We start from the raw sequence: 26,234 nt of genomic DNA, 5'->3' as shown, positions 1-26,234 counted from the left end.
TCCTTTAATTGTTTTTGAGTAGTATGGATCTGCAACAGTGTTGAACATTCTCAAGGCATGCACTGGCTGATAAGACAATTTCTATATATGGATACAATTTAGACTTTAGTCAAGGATCCACCTCCCACAGCTGAATGGAGGTGGTTTAGCTGTGGTGGTTTCGTTTGTTTAGCTGTGGTTGACCGATCACAGATGTGTCCTGGTTTTTTTCCATATATTTTTATTGACATTTTTTATAGTACAATACAAACAAATGTTGAACACCCTCACATTCACACATCCATCCATACATCAAACCTGCCTACATCACATTCAAATGTAGAAATGAGCATAGTTCTCACAGTAATACAAAAATACAATGGGTTAGGATAGACAAGATTTTCCCTTCCTTCCCTTCTTCTTTTCCTTCTTTTTCATAAATGTCCTTCACCTCCACTCCCTAAAATATCCATATATGGCTTCCACATATTCACAAAGTCCCATTGTTTGCCCTTGGCAATATATGTTAGTCTTTCCAGGCCTAGAGAGACTGCAATTTCCTTCTTCCAGAGTCCCATGGAGGGAGCAACCATACTCTTCCAACATAGCGCAATGGCTCTTCTGGCTTGAAGTAGTCCATAGTCCAGTAATTTAGTTTTTTTCCCCGATTGCTTAAATTCCCTTGGATATATTCCAAGTACACAGAGTTTTCCTTTTAAAGGGATTTTTACCTTAAACGCTTTGGACAGATATTTGATAACATCTTTCCAAAAGTCCTGGATTTTAGGACACTCCCATAGACAATGAAGAAGAGTTCCTTTTTCAACTAAGCATTTAGTACAGATGTCTGGAATATCATTGGACATATGATGAAGCTTGACAGGTGTTGTATAGGTTCTCATGAGCCATTTATATTGCAGTAGTTTAAAGCGTGTGTTTATTGTTTGTTTTTGTGCTTTTAAGCAAACATGTGTCCTGATTGGTTTGAAGCTCTCTTCTGCAAGTGTTATGTGTTCCTCATCTGTGAGAATGTGTCAGTCTGCTTAGGCTAGAGTCTAAATTTGAAATCTTCCATGAGATGGTTAGCGTGGGTTGTGACTGTGTGTCCACATATCTGCTGCAGTAGGTATACTCAAGGCGTCCTCATAGTGTACTCCAGATAATCTTTAAAAAAATCACATTAAAACTACTTAATCATATCTGCAGATATCCTCATGCACGTCTGCGAGTGAGTGTAATCTCAGCTTTGTGGGTGGTTTGTGATCTTTTCACCTGCCCAGAAATATTCTTGCCTCCTGCGTTAGTTTTGTTCACTCAGAGAGTTTTCGTAACAATTTTGGTCATGTGTGCCAACAGATTTGGAAAATACACAATTGTTAGTGTAGCTTATGGGGACAAGCTGTTTAAATGCCACATGCTGTTTGTTTACTGCTGCCACCAAATGATGAGCTTGTTTTACATCCTTCCTTTGCCACAGATGGGTGGCAATGCTACTGCCCATTTCAGGGCCTTTAAAACACCGCTCTTCATCCTGTTTGTTTTAGAAACTGCCTTTTGGGTTACATGGAAAATTCTAGATAAAAGCATTCTTTATTTAGCTGTAAAATGATTGTATCACAATTTTATTTATATAGTCTAAAACCACAATGACAGTCACCTCAAGGCGCTTTATATTGTAAGCTAAAGACAGAATCAGAATCAGAAAGGGTTTTATTGCCAAATGTTGAGCAGGTTTGCAACATTAGGAAATTGCTGCGGTACTTGGTGCAAACATACTGTCATATAACGCTTAAATAGACATAAAAATAAGAATTAAAAGTGCTAAGTAGATAGATATATACATGAGTGCAGGTGGTGATCAGTGCCAAACATGGCATGATGCAGTGAACACAGCGTAGGGTCATGTGTTAGTGGTGGGAACAGTCATACGGTTATTGTTCATGAGTCCAACAGCAGAGGGAAGAAACTGTTCTTATGGCGAGAGGTTCTGGTGCGACTGGACCGGAGCCTCCTGCCTGAGGGGAGCTGGTCAAACAGACTGTGTCCAGGGTGAGAAGGGTCAGCTGAGATCCGAGCTGCACGCCCCAGTGTCCTGGAGGTGTACAGGTCCTGCAGAGATGGGAGTCTGCAGCCAATCACCTTCTCAGCAGAGCGCACAACACGCTGCAGTCTCTGTTTGTCCCTGATAGTGGCTCCAGTGTACCACACGGTGATGGACTCGATGATTGCAGTGTAGAATTGCATCATCGTCCGTGTTGGCAGGTTGAATTTCTTCAGCTGCCTCAGGAAGTACATCCTCTGCTGGGCTTTCTTAATGACGGAGGTGATGGTGGGCTCCCACTTCAGGTCCTGGGTGATGGTGGTACCCAGGAAGCGGAATGAGTCCATAGAGGTGATGAGGGTGTCAGTCAGGGTGATGGGGGGAGTGGGGACTACAATACAGGCTCTACAATCATAATATAGTTTTAAATATTCTGAACATGTTGTATACTTTGGCACTCCACATGTAAAACGTGGGGAGGTGTGGGAAGCCAGATCGGGCGCTCCCCCTTTCCGGCTCTCCTCTCTGCTCTCTCCTATCTTGTCCCTCTTGTCTTACTTCTCTCTCAGAATCAGAATCAGAACGACTTTATTTATCCCCAAGGGGCAATTAAGATACAACAGAGCAGCATAATGTTTAAGATAAGGACAGGGCATAAACAGGCAATAAGAGTCAGATAATAAATACACAGAATATACAGTATATACACAGTTTTAAAATTACACAGTTTTAAAATTGAATCACCTTTTCTGTCCCTTTTGAAGAAATGAGGCTCCATAAATGTTAAAGAGGTAAGTATTTCTCCATTGCAGTGAATAGATAGAAGAAAATAAACTGTAGAAAACTAAACAGCAGAAAGAAGTATAGAAATAACAATTTTAACATAAACCAGTGACACACTCCGGGGCCTGATCAACCCTGGCAGGGCCTCCTTGGATGAGGGTGTCCAGTGATAATGGCCGAAACACCCGATGAATCCAAGGTCCACTACTGACGACGTGTCCCAAATTTTAATATGATAATGTAGATCAGATCTCTAATCCCTAAACCTAACCAAGGAAAAATGGCAGATTAGCCTGGGTAAAAGACCGAAAGTTGAGGCACACAACGATGTGTTCTGGGCTGCCTTTCCTCATAACAGCCATCCCTCAAGATTTTCTCCATTTAAAGCCATGCATTATGAGGGAATGTAAACTCTAGTCCTTTTATTGAATTAGGTATTTTGCCTTGCAAGTTATTATTAGCACATGTTTACCCATTATTGTAAACATGTGCTGTAACTTTAACATTTTTTTTAGAGAAAGGTTAAATTTTAAGTTCTTTTGCAGACCAGAACTATTTCTTTTAGGTAACAAGAAGTCGTTTTATGTTTGTTTTTTTTGTTTTTTTCATGTTTTTTTCTTTTGGAGGGAAAAAAGATAAAAAGTAAAATAAAGCCTAAAACATTTAACTCCAAAGACGGTCTGACAGGTAAAATAGGCAGACAGAATCTTTTAGGTTCTATAGTAACAAAAACACTAAAACAGCTGCTAGGAATGTTTTCTAATCAAACCTGCTGTGATAGATGGACTCTATATTATCTATTTTACTATAAGAGGAAAACGCCGTCCTTTTGAGACACAAATCGTACTATTTCTTTGTTGAAACAAGTCCATGAAGAACAACATGTTAGTATTAAATTAGCCGTCTTATCTAAATGTGTTTTGCATCAGCAGTCTCGTCATCCGTCCTCCCCTTCCTCCCAACTGTTCTATAATTGACTCAGAATGCTCGGCCAGTTGCATAAGACACGCTCGGTTGTGCAACCCTCTAGAAAATGCTGGTTTGGGATTAAGAGATTTATTACAGGATTTCTAAATGAGCGCAGAGGGAGGATTTGGGAAATCGCAACAGCGGTAGCTTTGCTAGAAGACATATGAAGAGGATCACGGGCCACAAGCCCATTGTTGTGTACGTATGTGCGCGTGCGTCTGCGCGTGCGCTTTAAGCGCGACTGAGGGGAATCCCATCTAAAAGCTTTAGTCCTCTTGGTTACTGCACAATCTGTGATGACTATGAAAACCCTGAGCGGTATCCCGTTGGAGCTCATAGTATTTACAGGTCAAATTTTGCAAGGTCATGACAAAGCAGCCGCTGCGGAAATAACCTGCAAAAGACAAGAGGACCAAAGCACAGACATAGAGAGGGCACACTGAAGGACTGGTTTAGGTGGCTCATTTTGGCCTTCAAGATGATGATGTAATAGAGATTACAAGGAATTTGTGATTGATGTTATATTGAATCAAATATTCACGCAATAGTATAATTGCATGTTAAAAACATCTACCATACTTTAACCTAGCTTGAGAAAAGGTATTAGTACTATGCTCTTGGTGCACATTTGATCACAACATTCTGCTGTAGAGACTGTAATTCAATATTGGAATAAAAGGAACAGCACCAAGCTGGTTTAAGTCACGTTTGTCTGACATATTACAATAAAAAATGAGAATTATGGCGTTCCACAGGGTTCTGTAGTTGGTCTTCTTTTTTTGTACTCTATGCATGCTCCCTAAGGGGCAGTACTATTAGAAAACTGTAAGCTATGCAGACGATATCCGGCTATCGATCCGTCTATGAAGCCAGAGATGATTATGCTCCAAAAAAACTCAAAAGAAAATATTAAATAAAATTAAGAACTAAATAACTTTAAAAAAACAAACATCAGCAACACTGTTTCTAACAAGATGTTGATGACAGTATTACCTTGGTCTCCAGTACTACTGTGAGGAAGTTTGGAGAAAGTTTATGTGTCCATGAACCCTAACACACTCTAACATGAAGATATGAACATTAAAAATGTGCATTAATTACTTTGAGGCTGGTTTTAATGGATTTCCTTATTATCTGACTGTCCAAGTACCTGATCCAGGTTGGTGCAGTTAAGCAAATTCTAAATCCTACTCCCTGAATACAAATCTCCAGTCACTCCTGCTTGTGTTTCCTTAAGAGGCAGACTTCAGCTATCAGGCTCCTCTCCTGTGGAGCCAGCTCCCACTTTGGATTCAGGAGACAGACAGTCCCTGTACTTTTAAATTCAAAGTTAAAACTTTCCTTTTTTTAAAGGTGACAGAGTTAGCTTATATGATCTTGAGCTATCCCACACTTTTCAGTTGTCTGTCTACTACTTTGAGGTAAGTCACGCTGACCTGAAAATCGATAACATATCACTCCTTGTCAAACATTCTCCTTGTGACCATGTGCTGTCATGTGTTCTGTCCGATGAGCCCAGGGAATGTCCTTCTTAGATGATGCCTACATACAATGTCCAAAGTACTTCCCAAAACATCATATGTAGGTTACCTGTGCTCAGAGCAACCAACATGTTGGAATACATTACTTCTAAAACAGGTGAAGCATTATGTGGATCCAAGAAAATGTCCTGTAGTGATAATCTACTGTGATATTCCAGTATGTATTACTGTTAACTTGTGATAACTTTGAATGCACCACTGCTAATTACCAAATTACATGGTGACATCAACAGTTCATTTCTGATATCTCATTTAAAAGTGTAGACCTGGGCTAGCAAGGTTAACAAGGTGCATTCACTCACTTTGATATTACATTCTAACTTAGGTTAGCAAAAAAGACACGCTTTACTTACTAAAGAAATCAAACAGCTCACTCTGGCTTGTACAATCAAAAGGCAAAGAAGACAAAAAGCACCTAGCCACAAGCCCTATCCAATGCACAAAATCTAAAGTAATTAAATGAATGACTCTGCAGAGAATAAATCTGTTCCTGGCTGTAAAAATGTTTGTTTCAGCTCCAAAGATGTCATTTTAAAATAGGAGTACATTAGGATTGACCCACTTTTGGAGCCACCCCCAGTGGCCATTTGAAGAACTACACTTTTAGGCACTGCCATCCGTACTGCCCCCCCCCCCCCCCCCCCCCCCCCCCACGATGTAGGTTGCTGCTTCCATAAAAGTAAAATAAATAAAATAAAAGTATTTGTTCAAATAGCAATCTAAAATTTTACATAGCAGACGGATAAGTGGTGAAAAGCTGTATTTTAATCAGTCGGCTTGTCTTGCTAATTAGGCTTTATTTCATATAATCTGATTAGTGATGCAGAATACTACAGAAAGCTCTAAACAACTCAAACTCTAAGTATGCCCTTTCATGTAAAGTCTGCACAAAATACTCTTGAACTACATATGGAAAATCCCGTGCCTCACACATTTGCCTACACAAATGTGAAGGTAATCTAAATATCTGCTGTCTTTCTTTGTCTTGTGTTGAAGCGAAAACGACACAAGCAAAGCTGCAGGCCAACCAGGGCAGAACTCGAGTGAAGACAGAGCTACTGCGATCCTCACTGGGCTCATTGGTAGTCTGACGGCAGCCATTGAAAGCACTTGTGATTACTTCCCCGTAATCTATGGTCTTATCTGAGGGGCCAGAGGTCAGTTAACTCCTGTTTCTCTCTGTTTCTATCCGTTTCACTCTTCGCTCCTTTCAAAGCTCTCTTCTTTTTTTCTCATTTGAACTCAAACAGTGGCAAGAGGACGGTCAAAGCGGTCTGTTAGCTCAAGATCACTTCATCACACAATTACTCAAACAGTGGGATAACTTCATACAAGAGGCTCCTCTTGGATTCTGTTACTTTGAAAAGACCAGGAGAATCTCAAAGACTGACATCAAAGACTATGCAAAGGTTAGTATCCTGAAGTGTATTTTAAGGATTTATGGAAAGTGCCTATTTTCAAAAGTAAGGTGTCTGAAGTTGCTGTACTCAAGATTTATATTACATATTGAATCATTTAAGACATCAGCCTTACTGTGGGTTCACAGGGGGCAATAGATGAACAGTATCCGAAAGTCATGAACCCAAGAAATGAAGCCTTATTAGAACGGTCTCAGTGGATAGCTGTCCAAAAGCCATTCTTAAAGAAGGGAAACAAACAGAAAAGCTGGACAAATGACATTTTTGGTTCAAATCATTATCAATATGGAGGTCAGAAGAGCGGTACAACAGTGAGTGTCATCTGTAAAGGAGGCTCTGTCATGGCTTGGTGCTGACATTTAAGCCTGCTGTGTTGGCAATCTTATCATCACCAATGAACACAAGTACCATGAGATTTTGATCCACCATGCAATGCCATTTGGAAAGCGTCACTTTCCAGCATCACAACGACCCCCACTGAAGCATACCTAGATAGAAAACAACACAGTGGAAAACTATTCATGGACTGGCCTCCCCAGCAATACTGAAGGAGTGTGGGATCATCTCGGCAGAGAGAAAAACAAATAGCAGCAGAACTCCAAGAAGCCTGGAGAGCTCATTTTAACTTCTAGATCCAGTATCCACCATGTTTCAGTGTTTGTTTGTTTATTCCATGGCAGAGCAGATTTGAAATATCAGATAGACCTTGGCAAACAGGTCTGTAAATATGCTAGCAATTTCTTTATAAGTGTGCTTGAAGAAGCCAAGTGATTTTTTATAAAGATAAAGGAGGAAGCTTTTGTTATTGGTGACTTTTACACCCCTTAAAACCTGTCACGTCTGGCAGCTGAATTAGAATGCGATGTTGTGCCAAAAAAATTAGATTTTCCAAGCATATAAATAATCTATATGCTCCTCTTGTCCCTATGTTTCCTTTTTCTGTTAATTTATCCATTGCTATTAGTGTAATTTCGGTTATTACAGTAAATGTATAGTATCAGCTTGCAGGCAGGCCAAAAAGGAACAGGGCGAAAACAGGAGAACATATAATATTATATTGTTATTAGTGTTGATTTGAAGAAAGTTTAACAGGAGAAACTACCAATAATCTTTTAAAAAAATATTAAAAATAACACTGAAGATATTTCCTATATATGACTCAATAGAAAAGATGATATTGCTGCAGTAGCGGGTTGATTTACAGCTATTAAGTGCATTATAACGAGGCCATTGTTTAGCCACCTGTTCTATAATTTATCAGGATGTGACAGCGGCAGCCACAGGGCGGTGGTAAGGAGAAGTCGCTGTGTTTCCGCTCGCGTCCCGTTTGTGAAGCTTTGCTGTGAAGCGTCAGCCCCCGGCGGCGGCCCCTTTAAGAAAGCAGCGCCGCACACTGACGAAATTTCCTCGGCCCTGCTCTCTCTGCCAGTCTGTGTAGATCGACAACAGACCGGAGCAGCGCCGGTATTTGCAAGCTCCGGGCCAACGGCGCTGGTCAGGAAAGCTCTCTCCAGGGAGAAGGAGGGGGGACACGCAACTGTATTTTTTTTCTCCACTGTCTGCCTGCCTGACCGCTCAGCTCTCAGCAGGAGACGACATTTAGTCGGCTTTCAGAAATTAGCGGATGTATCGTCGGGATGGATGGACGGAGTGAGCGGCATTCGCCGTGAGACTGGCGCTAATTTGACGTCCTGAGCAGCAGGTGTACAGAAGGATAAAGCAGACTAAAAGGCAATCTCAGTGTTCATGAAACTTTGCTACGATTTACGTGCTGGGTAAGAAACGCTTATTTTATTTGTGAAACACCACAAATGGCTGTCGTTCTGGAAGGGAGGGAGAAAAATGGGGGGTATTATTTTATGACACCCAAGCTGTCCCAGCGTCTCTTCGGGGTCACCCAAAATGCGGATTATTTTGTTTTCATTTTCTTTTCTGAGACCGCTAACTCGAGGCCTAAGTTCAACCCCCACCGTTTGAAATTAGTCGCCCTTAGCAGATAAAAGTATAACGGACACATTTGTTGTATCGTGTTAGTTAGTTTGGCCTAACTGTGCCAGAGTCTGACTGCTTTTGATGCTGTTTAAAAAAAAAGAGAGGAAAAACACGCTTCTTCTCATTTCCTGGCACAGTGTAACAATTAATTTTTAAAATCAACTTCTAGTCTCAACCGAAACACTCAAAAGCACTTAAAAACAAACAGATGTTATCGTAATATTTTACATATTTTCATGTTTTGTACCTCAGTTGCACCCCCAGAAAGAAAAAGTGCTCGTGTGGTGTGTTCACTTACAGTCGGAACCTCTGACCTCTAAAAGGTGCTGTCAAACTGGAGTTTTGATTAAACCAGTTGGTACAGGGCTTTAGTTTTTTTGTCGCCATACAGAGTTCAAATGGGATTACTATTTGATCAGAATCACGTTTTAACATCCTATGGAGGAGAGTGACCAGTTGTTGAGGAAGAATCGATTGTTTATATCCTTGATTATGTAACTGCAAGGTGAAATAATAGCGCTGATGCTGCATGACCAGAGGGCTGGAGGGCAGGAAGGAGTGTGTAATTTCCATGCTGTTGGCTGTTACATCATGTGCTGATCGTGACTGTTTGAGTAAACCTCACTTTAGCAGCCTCGCTCAATAATGCAGGAATTCATATAAACAGAAGTATTTCCTCATGAGTCATTTGTTTTTGGGTTTGAGTTTGCATATCAGTGGTACATCACACGGCATGCATGACCCTGAGAGGCAGCATTCAGATGCTGCACTGCCCAAAAAATAACCCTGGACATGATGTTAGGGGGAGAAAAAGCCTGCCTTTTTATTTTCGTTGAGCAAAAACTCCACTTTGCCTAAAGGGTTGCATTAGTGGGTTAGATAAAAGCTGGCGTATCCTTGTCCCCACCATTATTCTTCTGTCAGTATTTGTTCGCTGGGGGCTGTGCTTGTGCTTGAAACCTTTTATTTTGCTTTCAACTACAAACAGAGCCGGATGTGTCTAATAGGTCTTGTTAAAGTTCATCATATCTGGGCTCTCCTCCTGCCTTCCTGCTCCCTCCCGAGGGTTGACATCAAATGAAAAGGCTGGGCTCAATAGAAGCATTCACAGTGACGATATGATATGTATCGAGATAGATTTTGTCTTTAATCAGAGGCGTGATGCCTATATGCTGGTATGGAAACTTGCGATATCTCTGCGCTGTTACAGTGCCATTGTTTGTTTTTAGTTATTATTCTGCTTGTCAGCAGCCTGACGCTGTTCATCTCTTCTGACCATCTGTCGCCCTTCACCTGATTATTAATGCAGGAAAGTGAACAAAAGTTGCAGCTGCCCATTGGAACATTCTGGCTGTTGCCTGTAGATGAGTTATTTAAAGGTCATGTTAATCCCTCCCTCCCTGTCTCTGAGTGTCTTATGAAACTCATACAAGTTGAGAATAGCTCCACGGGTGAGTGTCTTGCTTTATTCAGCCTTATTTCTACAGAAACTAAGCACCACGGATGATGAGGATGACGACGATGAAAGCAGGATGTCCCTACATGGGTTTATGCACCACGTTCAGTGAAGGCACCTGTAGCGGGAAGCTAGTTCTAAAGCATCAGTCACTGAAATGGAAACACCGCACTGTGGCAGGTCTATTTTTTCTTTTTAAACAAGCCTTTATTATCAGACCTGACTGCTAATGTCCCAGAAAATATACAGACAGTGGCCCTCGTGTGTAAACGCTCAAGCTTTATTGGGCACCCTTTCATGTATGGTTGATTCCCTATGATTGGTTATGTTGATTTCATAGGGCTCCTCACCTAGTTGCTTTGCAGGATTTTATGAGCACATCTATGAAGCTGTTAATAATCCAGAGCAATAATGTGATTAGTTTGCACTTTTATTGGGGATTTTGTTACCAGCTGCAAAAGTGTATAAGTTACGGTTTTCACCTTGTGAATGTGTGTGCGTTGTCTTGTCAGAGTGCGGTCTTGACGACACTTTGTGTAGCAGCAGCTACTAGAAATGTGCTTTTGAGTGCTTCGCCAGATCTGTCTGTGGCAGATTCTTGTCAGCATAATTTCTGGCGTAGTTGTGTAACTTTAAGTTACGTGTCTGCAGGTTTCAGTGCACTTAGTTGCTGGCACGCGATTGGCTGATTGGATATTTGGGATAACAAGCAGTTGAACAGGTGTATTTAATGAAGTGGCCTGTGAGTGTTTGTAAAATTTTCAGAGGGAGGCAGTGCTGTTTCACCATGCATAGACTTTACTTTGGCGGGCTGCCCAGGTATGTGGACAACAAATATATTTGGCTACTCATTGTATCATTTATCTTTTCACTCAACAGCGCCATCTGCAGTTTACTAATAAACACTTCCTTTGTTTACAGTGAATCATTCTATTCATTTCTATTAGTACTGCTCACTTAGCCCTACCCTTCCCTAGTATTTACTTTAGCCTTAATATTAATTATTAGTTTTAATCCACTGAAACAAAAATATTTCACAGCTTGTGCCTCGAATGTTTTGATCACAAGTTGGTGTTTTGATTAATATTACAAGGAATAGCACATTCATTGTTATGCAGATGATACCCAGCTTTATCTGTCATTGAAGCCAGACATAGACCAGTTAGTTAAACTGCAGGAGACAAAGGTCAGGGCCACCTCTATCAGGTGACATTGAACCCGCCCGTAGTTACAGCTCAATAGGCTGCTCAGGGCTTCCCATGATGCACTGTTTCTTCTTCATCCACCCCTTTTCTACATCTGTGTGTATACTTTGCACTAGGGCTGGGCCATATCATACCTTTCACAGTAATACTGGTATAATGTTGGGCAGCGATAAGAAAAGGAAATATTGCGATAGAATATGGGTAAAACACGCATGCGCAGTGCCTCTGTTTTCATATGCTCATGGCGGAAAAAGCATGGCGGCGACGGAGAATGAGAAGGGCGAAAGCGGATCGTTGAATGAAACGGATGAACCAGAACTGGTTTGTAAAAATGCTGCAACTTCAGTGGTGTGGAACTGGTTTAGCTTTCGTCCGTCAGATACACAACAAAGCACATTTTTGGTAGCGCATGCTAGCGGGCTGTCGTTATTACCGTGTGTTTTGGAAAATACGGCACACTTAAAATCAATCCTTTGAGTTTTCTGAAAATTGGCAGTGCCCCTTATAATCCCGTGTGCCTTATGTATGAATTGTGGTTGTGTTTACTAACCTCAAAATGATTTTATGTACACGGCGCTCGAAAATCTGTCAAATGTTTTGGTACGACTTTGCTAAGCTACGAACCCGCAGCGCTTGATGGATTGTCGGAGTTTTACGGCTATCGTAGGCGGAGCCTCGCGGAGTGATACGTACTGTGCTTCAACATAATATTACCGTATTGTGTGTATAACCTCTTTTTAAGTTTTGTGGATATTATACTTGGTCATGCAATTCCCACTGGAAATGCCTTTTGGTTAAACTGTCAGCAAGGAATTTTCATTTGCACTGTTAAATTTTTATATAAATTTAATGCGGATAAAAAACTGCTGCTTGTTTAAGTGAAAATACATTGATGTTTATTTTTTTTGGGCACTAATAAAGTTGTGGAGTTGTAAAGTGTTTTGTCTAGTGTCAATTATATCGTCAGTTATATCGTTATCCCAGATTTTCAAATGTATATCGTGATAAATATTTTTGGTCATATCGCCCTGCTCTACTTTGCACTAAATCATTAGTTATCATTAGTCTATTGTCCCCCTAGTATGTCTCTAGTCCTGTCTCTCTGCTCTCGCCTCCCTCCCCTAACCCCCAACTGGTCGCAGATGGCTGCCCCTCCCTAAGCTTGCTTCTGGTGGAGGTTTCTTCCTGTTTAAAAGGGAGTTTGTCTTTCCCAATGTCGCCAAGTGCTTGCTAGGGGTTTGTCTGGTTATTGGGGTTTTCTCTGTATTATTGTAAGGTCTTTACCTTACAGCAGTGGTTCCCAAACTTTTTTTGCTGGGCCCCCCTTGTTTTACAAGAAAAATGTTCGCGCCCCCCCTCGCGCGTGCGCACGCACGCACGCACGCACGCACGCACAACACATCCTCCAACCACACAGACCCATATTTTGCTCCATTGCGGTTTATTTTACACCTCAAACATTTAGTAAACAATTAAGCAAATACAAGAAATCTGCAATAAATTACAGGTAGTAAGAAAATAAACTACTAACTCTTTTACGCTACGTCCACACCTACACGGGTATTTTTGAACACGCAGCTGTTTCGTCCACGTAAACGGCGTTTCGAATCACCGAGAACGGAGATTTTTTAAAACTCCTTTTTTGTGGTTACGTGTGGACGAGGAATACAGAGTTGCAACGTCAAAGGTATGTGCCTTTTTTCACGTCACGCTGTGTGCACGTTATTGTTTACATGAGATGAATTGCAGAATGGCAGATAGAGACGAAATACTGTTAATCTGACTAACTGCAGGTTTTACACACTTACATATACACGCAGTTTCTGTCCCTCCATTTAGAAAGGCAGAGGCGTCACGGTGTAATTATTTTACATGTAGTTGTTTTTTTTCCTGTGTAATAATATTCAACATTGCTATCAATACATTTTTCAAAAAATCCCTGTGCAAAATGGGTTCAAAAACATAAACAACTGTTGGATGCTGTTTGTCCGTGATTTGAACCGAGAGAACAAATTGTGGCAGGAACGACCTGATGTTATTTGTATCCCGCTGTAACTTTACTGTATAAAGAGCTAACATTTCCAAAATGTCAGGAGTAGTTAGTCATTACAACAAGTGTTTGTGAAATACAAATCAAGAATGTGGGATACTGTTTGTCCGTGATTTAAACAGCCCAGCGCTGCTCCCAACGAAGGGAAAACCAATCCTGCAGGGAGACCTACCTTGGCACTTGTGCAGGTGAAACCAAAGGGAAGATATGCTTCACCATATTTTCTAGTCTTTGGCTTAGAATGAAGTTGGTTTGGAAACATATTCAGCGATTCTTCATCTCCTGCTTTGCGTTTGCGTGGGCGCCCGTGCTAGCAGTGTCCAAGCGTTGTTGTTTTGTTTTTTTTTTTCCCTTTTCATGCCGCGCCCCCCCTGCAATGGCTCTGCGCCCCCCCTAGGGGGCGGGCCCCACACTTTGGGAACGTCTGCCTTACAGTATTAAGCCCCTGGAGGCTCCTGTTGTCGTTGTGATTTGGTGCTATATAAATAAAACTTAACTGAGTGCTTTTGAGATGTGTAAAATGTCAGTTTTAGTTTCACCTCCATGGGCAACCACAAGTTGCAGAAATAACTCTTGAGTAAGTCGACCAAAGGGCATAAGACTGCCTGCAAAAGCATGACCATGTCTGGCTGTTGTAGCGAGCGTGACCCACATGACCACGAGTAACTTCAGGCTATTAAGGTCATTAGCAGGCGATATCCCAAGAAGACACAGACATGTGTGTATACACACACAAAGTGTATTAGGCCTTAATACACCAGGCTTGTAAAGCTCCTCACCCTTAACTAAGGGATACAATAATAAACCATTTCAGCCATTGTAATTTTGTTTTATGTGCATATGTGTGTTTGTGCATCTCTCTGCTGCTCTGTTGTTTGGTTTTATGACAGCACCAGGCTCTCTCCCCTGGCCGGTGTGTTCACGGTGACTTATGATTAGGTAAAGGTGGGCCGAGGTGTCTTTCTGTTTGTACATAGCCGAGCAAATGACTCATGAGGGCTGTTTGTGTGTATACCCTCAGTAACAGTCGCAGCGATCAGACCTTGAGCTAAAGCCCCTTCCTCCTCCTCCTTCACTTCTTCTTCCTCCTCCTCCTTCTGTCCTCTCTTTTCATCTTTTCATCCTCCTATTTAAGCTGCTGTGGTTGAGGCTGCTCCTGGACCAGAGAAAGAGAACCTTTTAAAAAGGAAATAAGTAAACAGGAGGTAGCCTGAAGAACACTCCGGTGAAAGGAGGCAAAGAATAGCATGGGAACGCGCAATGTGCGCTTGAATGGGAGTTTGCCTTGAGACTCAATGCTGCGTCATTCGCTGACATTTTTCTGACTGAGAATGTCAGTTTCTGGGGTTGTATCCAAATGTGCCTCTATTTTCTTTTCCAGCAGGCACTATTGATTTATTTATTGATTGATTGTGTTGTATTATAGGTAATCAACAGCCTGGTTGAGCTGACTATAGGGACCGTCTGAGCTGATCCACCGAGCATGCTGTGAGTGGATTCGGGTGGTTACTGCGAGAACAGATTCTAGTGTGACAGGTGTCTAGGCAAGTGGAGGGAAGTGTTTATTAACCTGCCACTCAGCAGGTTTCCATTCACCCCTTGGAGGGGCACGGGGATAAACCCACCAGTCACGTTTGTAATTTCCACTCACATGTGCCCATGTGGCCTGTTTCTTGTCTTTAATTCACTTCTAGACTTGCTGCCTCAGTGCCAGTCTAATTGTCATTTGTTTGATTACGTCTTTGCCTTGTCTTATTTCCTCTTAGACACGAGGAGTGATGTGTACTCTAGTCTGTTAGTGCGGCTCTCCACTGAAGTGTTTAGACTTTTATGAAGTTTGTGCTTCAACTAATGAGCTTCAAATGAGTCCCCTTTATGCGGGCTCAGAGGAGTTACCCACTGTAGCAAATTATAATTCCTAACACGCTGTTTAAAGGCCTTTGAATGTTCTTCATAATGGGAGGTCTGATCAATTTGTTGCTTGTGCAGGGATCGGCTGCTGAGGATTGATGAAATAAGAGTTTTTACAGTATTTGCAATAAGAAAGAAGTGATTCAATCTTTAGGCATAACAAACAAATGGGCAGTTAATAAGAAAAGCAGGTTCGTAGCTACGGTTGCCACTCCTGAGCTCTTAAAAAAGGAGTAAGAAAGTTGGACTAGTCCTGAGTCTGACAACAAGTCAGTATGTTAGAAAGCTTGACGGCTGTCCAGCCATTCACAAAGCAAAGTCTTGACAGGAGTCCAGTCAGATAAACTCTGCATCGTGTTGTTGTATGGCAGGCATTCGGTCAAGCTGATTAGGTCTCGGGAGGATTAAATCCAGTTCAATTCAATCTTTACTGGCACCAAAAACCATCACAGCCATGTTTATTGTATATTCTGGGGGCCTGTGCTCAGCTGCAAAAACTGATCGGGGTTTCCACTGACAATAAAGGATTTTTTTTTTTTCTTTTTAAATATTTATTTTTAAGAGGTTTTCCTTAAGGATGCACCAGTGTTTTGTTTTTTTTTGTTTTTTTTCCTAGCTCTAATATGATAACGATAGCTTAGCTTCAGGTGTCTGCCAAAAAGAACAACTAAAATGTAATATTATAATTAAATTACTTAATTAATATTGATAAGATGCAGTGAGGAGCTGAGCATATTGAGACGTTGCAGAGCAGGTGCACTAAAAGCTTCGGGTGAGAGCGACAGAATGAAGCAGTCTGTCTGATCGTGTCTTTGATGTTAACTGACACAGTTTGTGCATGCCGCAATGTTAATGTTAGACTGTTAGTGGTTGTGGTTACATACTTTCATACCGTTCATTATCTCGTAACAATAACAGTTTTATTTATATAACAGATTTCATTAGATGAAAACTAAATGTGCTTAACATAGAAAATGAAGAAACTTTGTAGGTTTGTAGGTTTACGCTGCTTTAAGGCAGTGAAAACAGCAAAACGGAATAAAACAAAACAGCAAAACTTATTAATTGTAGGTCTGTGTGGTTTTGAGTCTGTTTTTGAACGTAAATACAGATGTAATTGATCTCGAGTGAGCAGGTTGGTTGTTCCAGAGAACAGGACCACATTAACTGAAAGCACCTTCAGCAAACTTGGATATGATTCTGATAGTTAAAGATCTGAATCTGATGACCTGAGAGGTCTGACTGGGTTGTAGGCAATCATAAGGCTGTTTACTGTGCTGATAGGAAATGTTAGTGTAGCCATAAAAAATCCTGTTTGTTAAAGGACAGTTGATCCAGCTGCCTACTTGATTCCAGGAGTAATTGAAGCTGTTGACATAAATGGTAAATGGCCTGTATTTGTATAGCGCTTTACTAGTCCCTAAGGACCCCAAAGCGCTTTACACGTCCAGTCCATTCACACACACATTCACACACTGGTGATGGCAAGCTACATTGTAGCCACAGCCGCCCTGGGGCGCACTGACAGAGGCGAGGCTGACAGACACTGGCGCCAACGGGCCCTCTGACCACCACCAGTAGGCAGCGGGTGAAGTGTCTTGCCCAAGGACACAACGACCAAGACTGTCGAAGCCGAGGCTCGAACCGGCAACCTTCTGATTACAAGACGAACTGCCAACTCTTGAGCCACAATCGCCCACATGTCTCACTAAACGTGTCATCATCATCCAAAGGTTTAATTTTTTATAAGTCAGCAACAGATGTGCTAAAGTTAGCTGCAGGTCCTTTGTTGAATTTAGCTTTCAGCCTATCGGATACAGTACACTCTTCAGCTTTGGACATATTTTGTTGTTGAGTAGGTGTACTAATTATTTTAGTGTGAATCAGTACTCGTTAGTACCAACATAACTCGTTAATAGTACAGAGTGTGGTACCCATCCATAGTGTTGTCATGTTTCTGTTGTCCTATGTTAGGATTTAAAGTAGACACATGCTGTTGCTTACACGTTAGCAATGCAGAGCTACAGTGGGCTAAAAGTTTGGGATAGTATAATTTTGGACTTGGACAATCTTTGCACCATTTTTTACTGTTTACCATTCGTTTTGGTATCTGTCCCTTACATACACTTGTTAGGCTGCGGTAGGCTAGATCCTTGTTCGCAGCCAGCAGGCCAAACAGCTTTTTCTGGAAGAAACACTGAGTGCGCGATAGTTGCAATGAGTCACAGCTAGAGCCTGGCCAGGATAACAGTCAGTTGATTATATTGCAGCACATGTAGCCAAGTAACGTGTTCATCTGAAGTTGCCAGTTAGATTGTGAAATGCATTGCTGGAAAACTAATAAAAATGAACCCACGATTGTTCCTTTTCAGTGACATTTATATTCGTGCACTCCTTAAACGTCTGTGTCAGCACTGGTCTCAAGAATTTGCGATCTGCCGGACTGTGCTCGCTACAGTTGGTCAAATCATTAGTTAGTGCTTCTTTGTCACGCGCCATAAAGGAACAGGAAGCTAGAAACAACATAAAGCTGAAAGAAATGTATTGGTTTTGCTAATTGAGATCAAAACACTACAATAACACAACATTTTATATTTTTATTAATATTTCTATTTTCTGTCTATTAGTCATTTCATACACGGACCAGTTTAGACACGATGAGTCCTGATCACATACTTCTGGATGGCACTATTGATGTGAAACAGTAGCCTTGAAAGCACTGTGATGTGTTTGCCAGAAACATTTTAGCACCTGTTGTGCTTTGAAGCTGGTTCCTGTTAAACTATCATGACCTGTTTCGCACATTGCTGGTAGATGACTTTGTAAATCCTGTCTGTATTTCGTTACTTTCATAAGGGTCAAGTTTACTGCAGTGGATGATGACTCAAACAGCCCCCACTTGTCTTCATTAGATGTCAACCCTTGACACGAAAACGCAACCATTAAGCCTTTAACAGCCTCCCACAGTCCTTCTCGACCAGCACCACCTTTCCAGCTATTGATGTGAATTAAATAAATGAGGTCAGCGTATCTGCTGTTTGCTGGAGGAGTGACAGGACAACTTTAATCTCAGCCAAACCGATTTACTCAGGAACAAATAAAATACTAAAAAAAAGCCAAACAATAACATTTTAAGTTATCTAAGTGACTTATATATGTTTAACCTAAGTAGCGAAAGACGGCGGTGGGTTTGAAAACGATTTGCCGGGAGCCTTGCCCCCGGCTAGCTATCGCGCTAGTGGGTAACAGAAGTCTCCGAAAACGTCGGAGCGCTTTTGAAAATATGTGGTGTCTTGATAAACTGAGCAGATATTTGAGGTTTACACAGTTACATTCTCGCCTGAAAATATGTTAAACGTTTATTTTGTGACGCAGAAAGAATAATAAGAGTAACATTAAAACTAACTAGCTGCCGCCATTGTTGGAAACTGAGCAGGGCTGCGCTATGAATTCTGGGACACAGTTTCTTCTTCTTCGGGGTTTAACGGCAGCTGGCATCCTTGTACATGCAGTGCTGCCATCTTCTGTTTCAGTCCGTTATTACACTCTTAAATCCTACTACTTATTCCTGCGTCTTTTGTGATCTTACAAAGCTTCAAACGACGTGTCGACTATTAAATCAGTCGTCGATGATTTTGATAGTCGACATAATCGTGACTAGTCGACTAATCGTGGCAGCCCTAATCCAAACACTGGCAAATTTGGAGCCTGAACATGCAGTCAAGACTGTAGTATGTGTTGGTATGTGAGAAAATGGATCAAGCACCGCCTTACAGGAAGAGAAGCGTGACAAGTTACATTTCTTAGATTTAAGATTAAGGTTATATGTTACAATTCAGTGAATATTTTTTAACTAATAATTGAATCTCTTCCTCTGTTTGTGCATCAAATTAATTCAGTAAAATATAAACCAAACTATTCTGTAAACAATAATCTGTATATAACGATGAAAAAAAGCGTGTTTGCATGAACTGCAGTGGGTCTGTGAGTTTTGTAAACAACAGGGGAGTAAAGACATTGTTTTCCTCTCAGTGTTAATGACTCATCCTTTACTGCCTGTTCAGCAGCCCGTGTATTTTGTGCCCGCAGGGTTGCCGTCCGCCATGTTAAGGTAAAGCCCAGGTGTGCGGTGTTGACCATGCTAAAGCGCCTGGACAAGATCCGCTTCCGAGGCCCCAGGACGAGAGACGAATTCCCGGATCTGGCCGAGTCGCCACCTGCCTCCGACAATGAATGTAGCGACGACATGCAGCTGAAGCCGAGAGCAGCTCTGCGTGACACGGAGGACGTCCTGCGAGACCCCGTGAGTGCTCGTCATTTTGTTTTCTTTTTTGTGTTTGTTTGTTTTTTGTCCTGTGATGGAAAGGTAAACACACATGGGAGGATTTAGGGTTTTGTTTTGTGACTCATCCATTAGTCCTTCTAAAAAAGGGTGTGATGCTAAATCACTGAAGTTGGTGTTTCTTCAACAAAAAAAAGGGGGGAGACAAGCAGGGGATTTTGCTTTACCTTTATCATGCTGGTTTGAATTTTCTCTCCAGCTTAAGGAGCGCTGCAGCTGAAAAGCAAAACCATGTTGCTGTTTTTAAAAGTCCTCTTCTTTCTGCTTATCTGAAGAGGAACGAAAAGGGGAGGGCTCATCGTGAAAAGAAAAATGGAGGAGATGGCAGCAGTGACGTTTTCCTAATATTGGACATAAGATATAGATAGCCATCAGCATGAGTCAAGAGCCTAAATACTGGAAGCATTTGTGAGAAGTAGAGAATGAAAAATGGTGGGAGAGAAAAGATTTAAGCGGGGAAAGTGATGGAGGAGGCAAGAGGACAGGAAGTTGGCCTCAGAAGATTGGACTCCAAGATGTCTAGAGGGGAGGGCATGGACAAGATCCAGAGGAAACTGTAAGAAGACTAAACTTTGTGACAAAATAAAAAAACACCATGTTTTCTGATATTTCTTCCCCCCACGCTGGATGCTGTTCTGGAATCTGAAGCTTTCTTCTGCCCTCAGTGGTGACTAAAAATGGCAGGATTGTCGTCATTGCCGTGCACACTGACAGATAATTAAATGCACCAGATTAGTCACTTGATCGTATCATTTCCTGAATAAATGCTCAGATGTCTGTCCCCTTTCATTGTTTTTTTTCTGTCTCTGTTCAGAGAGAGAGTTTAGGTAACTGTTGCTCATGAGGCCTTTCTTTGAGTTTTCCTGCACAAACTTGCACAAATCAAATGAGCGATCTAGCCGTGAATTCCCTTTTGAACATACTTTATAGGCATGTGCAACGTGTCTGTATTTTCATGTGTTTGTTTTCACATGTGCACCTGTGAGCTAGGATATAATTTTGTGTTTGCCTGTGTGCATACCAGCCCACTAAGAAGGCATCACCCACATCACAGCACTGATGACTCACACTCTGAAGCCCTAAAATAGACCAAGCTTGCTCTCATCCCTGCTGGGATGAACACACGAGGCATGCACTTTCTCCCACATTCCCTTGTGTATCTTATAGCCTAAACGGCATGGTGGATATCTCACCTTTTAGTCCACAGTACCCTTAAGAGGTCCTTATTGTCACACTAGAGCCCACCCTGGTGGCACCACTGATGTGTGCTTTTTACCCTTCAGGATTGGGTCATATGGCCTAAGTGGAAACCTAATTTCATTGCCTCATCTGTTTAAAAAGAGCGTGCCCTTGGGCTGCTGAATATATACACCGATACTTCTTGACAAACTAGCTTGTGTCATCCATATTAAATAGGCAGGATGTCATTGGGCAGATGGCGCTCAGTCATTGAACAGACGAGCGCGTGCGACCCCACCGGCCTCACTTTACCTGCTGGATCAGGCAGCTTGATCACTGCAAATGTTGGACTTTCAGTGTAGCCATTATCTATTGTAATGGTCTCTTTCACCCAAGGCAATGACCAAAATGTAATGTTAATATTCAAATGTGAAAAACTAGACTTGAATTATGTATTCCTGCCATTATGTAGCACATTTTCTCTCATTCTGAAGCAGGATATTGTGGTTATAAAGAAATAACCAAACTACTGAAGCATTGCTTCTGCCGCCAGCCATGCGGAGCATTAATCACCTAAAAAGGACTGACTATAACAAGCCACCCCATGAATTAAAACGAGCTCTACAAATTAATCAATTGTACTGCCTTAAAATACTAAAAGTACCCAATAGGAATAGTGTAAAAATCAAATTATAAATGTATTTATTAAGCACATTAAATGACCAAAGTGCTGAAAAAAAGGCACATTGGATAAAATAAATAAGTGAATAGATGTGAAATAAGTAAAGTACATGCTAGCAGGTGCTAAAAGTGTACAGTTGTAGTTGAAAAAGGCACAGGAGACACAATGTGCAACTCGGTGTCAGAGGCCAATGAAGAGAAATGAGTTTTGTGGGTAGTTTTAGGACAAAATAGAAGGAGCAGGTGTGACAAAGAGGGCAAATGTGTCCCGGAAAAAATGCAGGACCATCCGAGCAGCTAAGTGTCAGCCCAGTGCCCAGCTGGGGCAGGGTTAGCTCAGTAGGTAGAGTGGTGGCCCCATGATTGGAAGGTCGGGGGTTCGATTCCCCTGAAAAGCTACCCTGAGGTACCCCTGAGCAAGGTACCATCCCTACACACTGCTCCCCGGGCACCCAATGGCTGCCCACTGCTTCACTGAGTGAATGGGTTAAATGCAGAGAGGAATTTCCCCACGGGGATCAATAAAGTACACTTTCTTTCTTTCTTTCTGATTGGATCTCCATTTGCACATATGTAGACATCAATATATTCAAATGTCTCCATTTCCTCCAGCTGCATGTGTGCATTTTAATTAGATGCATTTGTTCCTTTTAAGTTTTACATATTGTCATGCATTTAAAATACTTGACCAGCTGTTAGCGCTGAACAGCTTCGAACCTGCCATTCAACGCCAAAGCATGTACTCACTAGACATGAGTACTTGAGCCTGTAATGATACCATCAGGATTTAAACTCAAGACTCTTATCTCTCTCTGTTTTTCATATTAAGGTCCAAAGATCAGTTTTGTAATGGCAGAAAAATCCAAAAGAGTTGAGCTCTGGGTTACAGTCATCCTTTTGAAATGTCAACAGTAGCCAAACCTGAATTATATACTTTGTAAACACTGCAGAATACAACAGAGTGGGTTTAAATTTGTCATGTATGAGGAGCTGTGAGCACCCTTTAAGATGTTGCTTTGGCAAGCGGTGTCTTTTCTTAGTATACCTTCTAAGATGTATATTTTTAATCAGTTTTATTGGATTTTAAAGTGATTTTTCAAGCAACACCTCAGATACCTGAGACATTTTTTAGAAATCACATGGTTTACAGCAAATCTGCTTGGGAAGGGGGGAGGGTGGGTAGTTTCACTGGCAGAAAAACAAAAGTGAAAGTGAGAAGAGGCACAAATAATACTTGTGTGGCTATCTTTACAGCTGCATGTTCGTTAACAAGTGCTGCTATACTTGCATGTGCCTGCTATTGTCTATTGTGGGTTTGTTTTGGTTTTTTTGCTGCTGCCCAAATACATTTGTTAATTGTTTGTCATTAGACTTGACAGATCAAAAAGTACCACCAGCTTGACCGCTGCTCTGTCAGACACAAAGAAGATCTCTATTGATGTGCTCAGAAGCAGAGCAAAAGCTTTGAAGTCTTCCTCTCTCACCTTCATCTGCGAGGCTCTCTTCTAGCCTCCTGAGAGAGTTAAAAATCAGGAGTAGAGTGAAGTCGGCACGTGAGATCCCAGGAGCTGCTCTCTTCTCGAATGACTCGGAATCGGGGATGACTGGACGTTTTCAGGGCGACTTGTCTCGTTATCTGAGCACTCCAGCGCAGGAGCCCAGTCCAGCCCCTACATTAAAGCGCTAAGAGTAGCCTCCAACTTAGCAGCTGGTCGAATCTCTCCTCTGTACAAGAAAACTGTTGCTAACCAGGACATCTCTGCATTTGTCTTGTTCTGATGATATTCTCCTAGAGGCTAGAAGAAAATATAAACGGAGGTGCTGTCAGACAGGAAGTGTTTGCATCGGCAGAGTAAGTCAGTCATAACTTGACATTTTAAGCCTGACTTGATTTAGACTTGCAAGTTTTTCTCTTTAAGGTTGGCCACAAACCCAACTTCTAGTCACGAGCAGGCATAAAGTCTGTACAGCAGGTATCACTGAAAGAAAATGTATCAAGTTATATATTGATTTTTAAAAGCCGGCCTTCAAACAGAAAGGGCTGAAAGAGATATCGTGGAAGTGATTGAAAGGTTTCAGTTTTTGCAGGATTTTGAAGCAGCTGTCAATTTATGTTGGGCTTCTAGCCAACAGCTGGCAGCGTCACCGCTTTCCAGGCTGTAAACAAGTAAAAGCAGCTGAATACTCCCCAAAAACATTATTATTATGTATACTTTTTAGGAGCTGACTACTGTTCGGGTTCCCCCCCCCCCCATTTTTCCTCTTCACTTTCTTAAAAAAAAAAAAAAAAATACTGTGATCAGAACAATTACATACTTATATCCTGGTGTTTGTGGATGGAAGGGGCCGGTATAATCATGAAGCCTATAAAATAAGTGAAGTGAGAAATGGCTAACCTGAAGCAGAGAGGTGCAGAAACTACTGAGAGTTGTGGCTCAATAAACAGGACAGTCTGTGAAGAGCTAAAGAGCTCCAGGATGAAGTGGGTTAAATCTGCTCCTTGACTCAGATCACCCACACACTTATCCAGTCACAGACAAAAAAGGTGCAAATCATGGAGACGCGAAGAAACCAGTTTCTTGAATCTTGCAGGAGTGCACAATGGCAGCACATTTTTAAAACTCGGAGGTTTATGAAGGTGCTTTATATTGTAAGGTAAGAATCCTACAGTAATACTGCAAAAACCCACAAAATTAGACAATGAGTAAAAGACAGTGGGAAGGAAAAACTCCCTTTTAACAGGAAGAAACCTGTTAAAATTCAATTCAATTTTAGTCAGTTGAAGCTGATCACTATTCATAGCAGAAATCACTCAATAGTTGGATTTAAAATTAAAAATATGGATGGAGTAAATGAGTTCAACATCTCTTAGCTTCTGTTTTATACCAGACAGACTGGATTAATATTGCATTTCAAACAGATTCCAGGGCGTGACCTTATGCAGTCTTTTGCTGAGGTTGCAGATAAATGGTTGAAGGCTGAGTGGGTGTGATGCAAAGTACAAGTTGATATTTATATAACAACCTTGTTGCTTGGAGAATTTCATTAGATGGAGGTGTTTCCTGTGATTTGCATGCATGTCACAGTTATATCTGTTCAGTTTTCTCAGCGTGCATTCTCAGAAGAGATTGAAAGTTTCTCTTTTTTCCCAAACGGAGGGTTTCCTAAACTCGCATCACATGCTCATTAAAAGGAGAGAGGGGGAACACAATAATTAATTAGCCGATAATTGTCCAGGGTGACGTCAGCGTTTGACCTACTTTTGATAACCAGGACATTATGAGTGTGAGCGGACGCCTGCGTAAAGCATCAGAGGCGTGTATAAGTGATGCGTCCTCGTAGGACATAAAACAAAGCCGCCAAAATCCAAACTAAAGAGAATCGTTGCTCGCAATGCAGCAAAAAAACATCTGTTTGCCCCTCTGTCCTCTCCTCACATTTCCTCCTCATCTTTCTCTTTCATCCTGCTGTCTTCATTTACGTCTCTGCCCTCTTTCACTTTCTCTCTTTCACTCAACATCCCTCTTCTTCGTGACACACTTCCAGGAGAGCCTCTCATTTGTTTTCTTTGAAGTGCTTCTGTATTCAGGGACGCGCTATCCATGGCGGCGTCGCTGTCTCACCAGCCTTCGGTGTCGTTAGACTTTGGCTCTCTCCCAAAGCACTTTTTTTTAGGTCACCATCAGTTTTGTGCTACTGCGCTCTCGTCCTCTGTCTCCCTTGCTTGAGATGTTGCAGTCTGTCTATGCAGGCACATGCAAGCCTCACCGGCTGCTGCAGTGTGTGTGCGTTAGTGTATGCGTCTGTTGTGTGGCGAGAGTCTCTTAAAGGACCCCCGCTATAGTCGAGCAGCGATGCTCAACCTGCAGTGCTCATCATGCACTAGCACAGCCGTCTCTCTCATCCTGTCCTCCTCCGTCATCACCCGCTCTCCCCTTTTTTTTTCTTACCCTTTTCTTCTCATCCCGCTCCCTTCACTCTCTCACACACGGTCATCATCTCTCAGTCGTTGCCATACATTTCGTCCACCTCTCCCTGTGTGTCAGGGTTGTATCCCTCAGTCATTGCTGTTTGAGTCATCAGTGTTGCTGTAGTCAGAAGAGGTGGGGGGGTTCTCCTCTTCTTCGCCCTCCTCCTCCTATCTCGCTCCTGCTGGACTCAAACCAGGAGAGGAAACATTGGTGTGAGTCACTGCACCATGCTAATCTGTGTGCATTAGATCATATGGGATCTCCCTGCTTGTGCTCTCGTGTGGATTTTGTGTCGCGTGCACGGAAATAAGAATTCAAATCTGTTTTTCTTTGTTGTTTCTCTGTTTTTGTTTGTGTTTGCCTGTGTATGTATGCATGAATGAATGTGTGTGTCTGTGTGCACAGGCTGGTTCGGGGTCTCCCACTATGGCTGCAGCCATACAGGACTTCCAGAGGTCCGAGTCAGAGCGGCTCAACGAAGTCAAGGGTCATTTGGAAATTGCCTTATTGGAGAAACATTTCTTACGTGAGTATGCACACACTGCACTTTTCTGGGCATTTATTTTCCAACTAAATATGATTGTTTAAGCTGCTTTTATTTACTGAAACTTTATTTGTGCTGCTTGCACTTGAAGCTGAGAAAAATCCAGTTTTTGAGGTGCCAGTGTAGGTATCAGCCAATCAAAAGTTGATCACTGAAGTGGCTAATCAGCCTG

General features: G+C 41.8%; 1 protein-coding gene across 8 annotated transcripts in view; it reads left to right on the top strand.

The window, feature by feature from the left end:
* The window catches only part of gramd4a (GRAM domain containing 4a), a 68,820-nt gene that overhangs the window by 887 nt on the left and 41,699 nt on the right, over positions 1–26,234 (top strand). For 2 of the 8 annotated variants that reach the window (XM_085137741.1, XM_085137742.1), the window contains exons 2-5: positions 6,310–6,470; positions 6,564–6,722; positions 19,435–19,648; positions 25,924–26,044. In XM_085137741.1, the coding sequence (XP_084993867.1) occupies positions 6,715–6,722; positions 19,435–19,648; positions 25,924–26,044 (343 nt within the window). In that variant the 5' untranslated portion in view covers positions 6,310–6,470; positions 6,564–6,714. Of the gene's footprint in view, positions 1–6,309; positions 6,471–6,563; positions 6,723–8,065; positions 8,507–10,502; positions 10,999–19,434; positions 19,649–19,669; positions 25,731–25,923; positions 26,045–26,234 lie in introns of those variants that run through there. The other 6 variants (XM_085137746.1, XM_085137739.1, XM_085137738.1 and 3 more) reach the window with 6 other exon arrangements.

The sequence above is a fragment of the Neolamprologus multifasciatus genome, chromosome 17, assembly GCF_963576455.1.
Source record: "Neolamprologus multifasciatus chromosome 17, fNeoMul1.2, whole genome shotgun sequence".
In the NCBI taxonomy this organism is placed as follows: domain Eukaryota; kingdom Metazoa; phylum Chordata; class Actinopteri; order Cichliformes; family Cichlidae; genus Neolamprologus; species Neolamprologus multifasciatus.
This window is presented reverse-complemented; position numbering and strand designations above follow the sequence as displayed.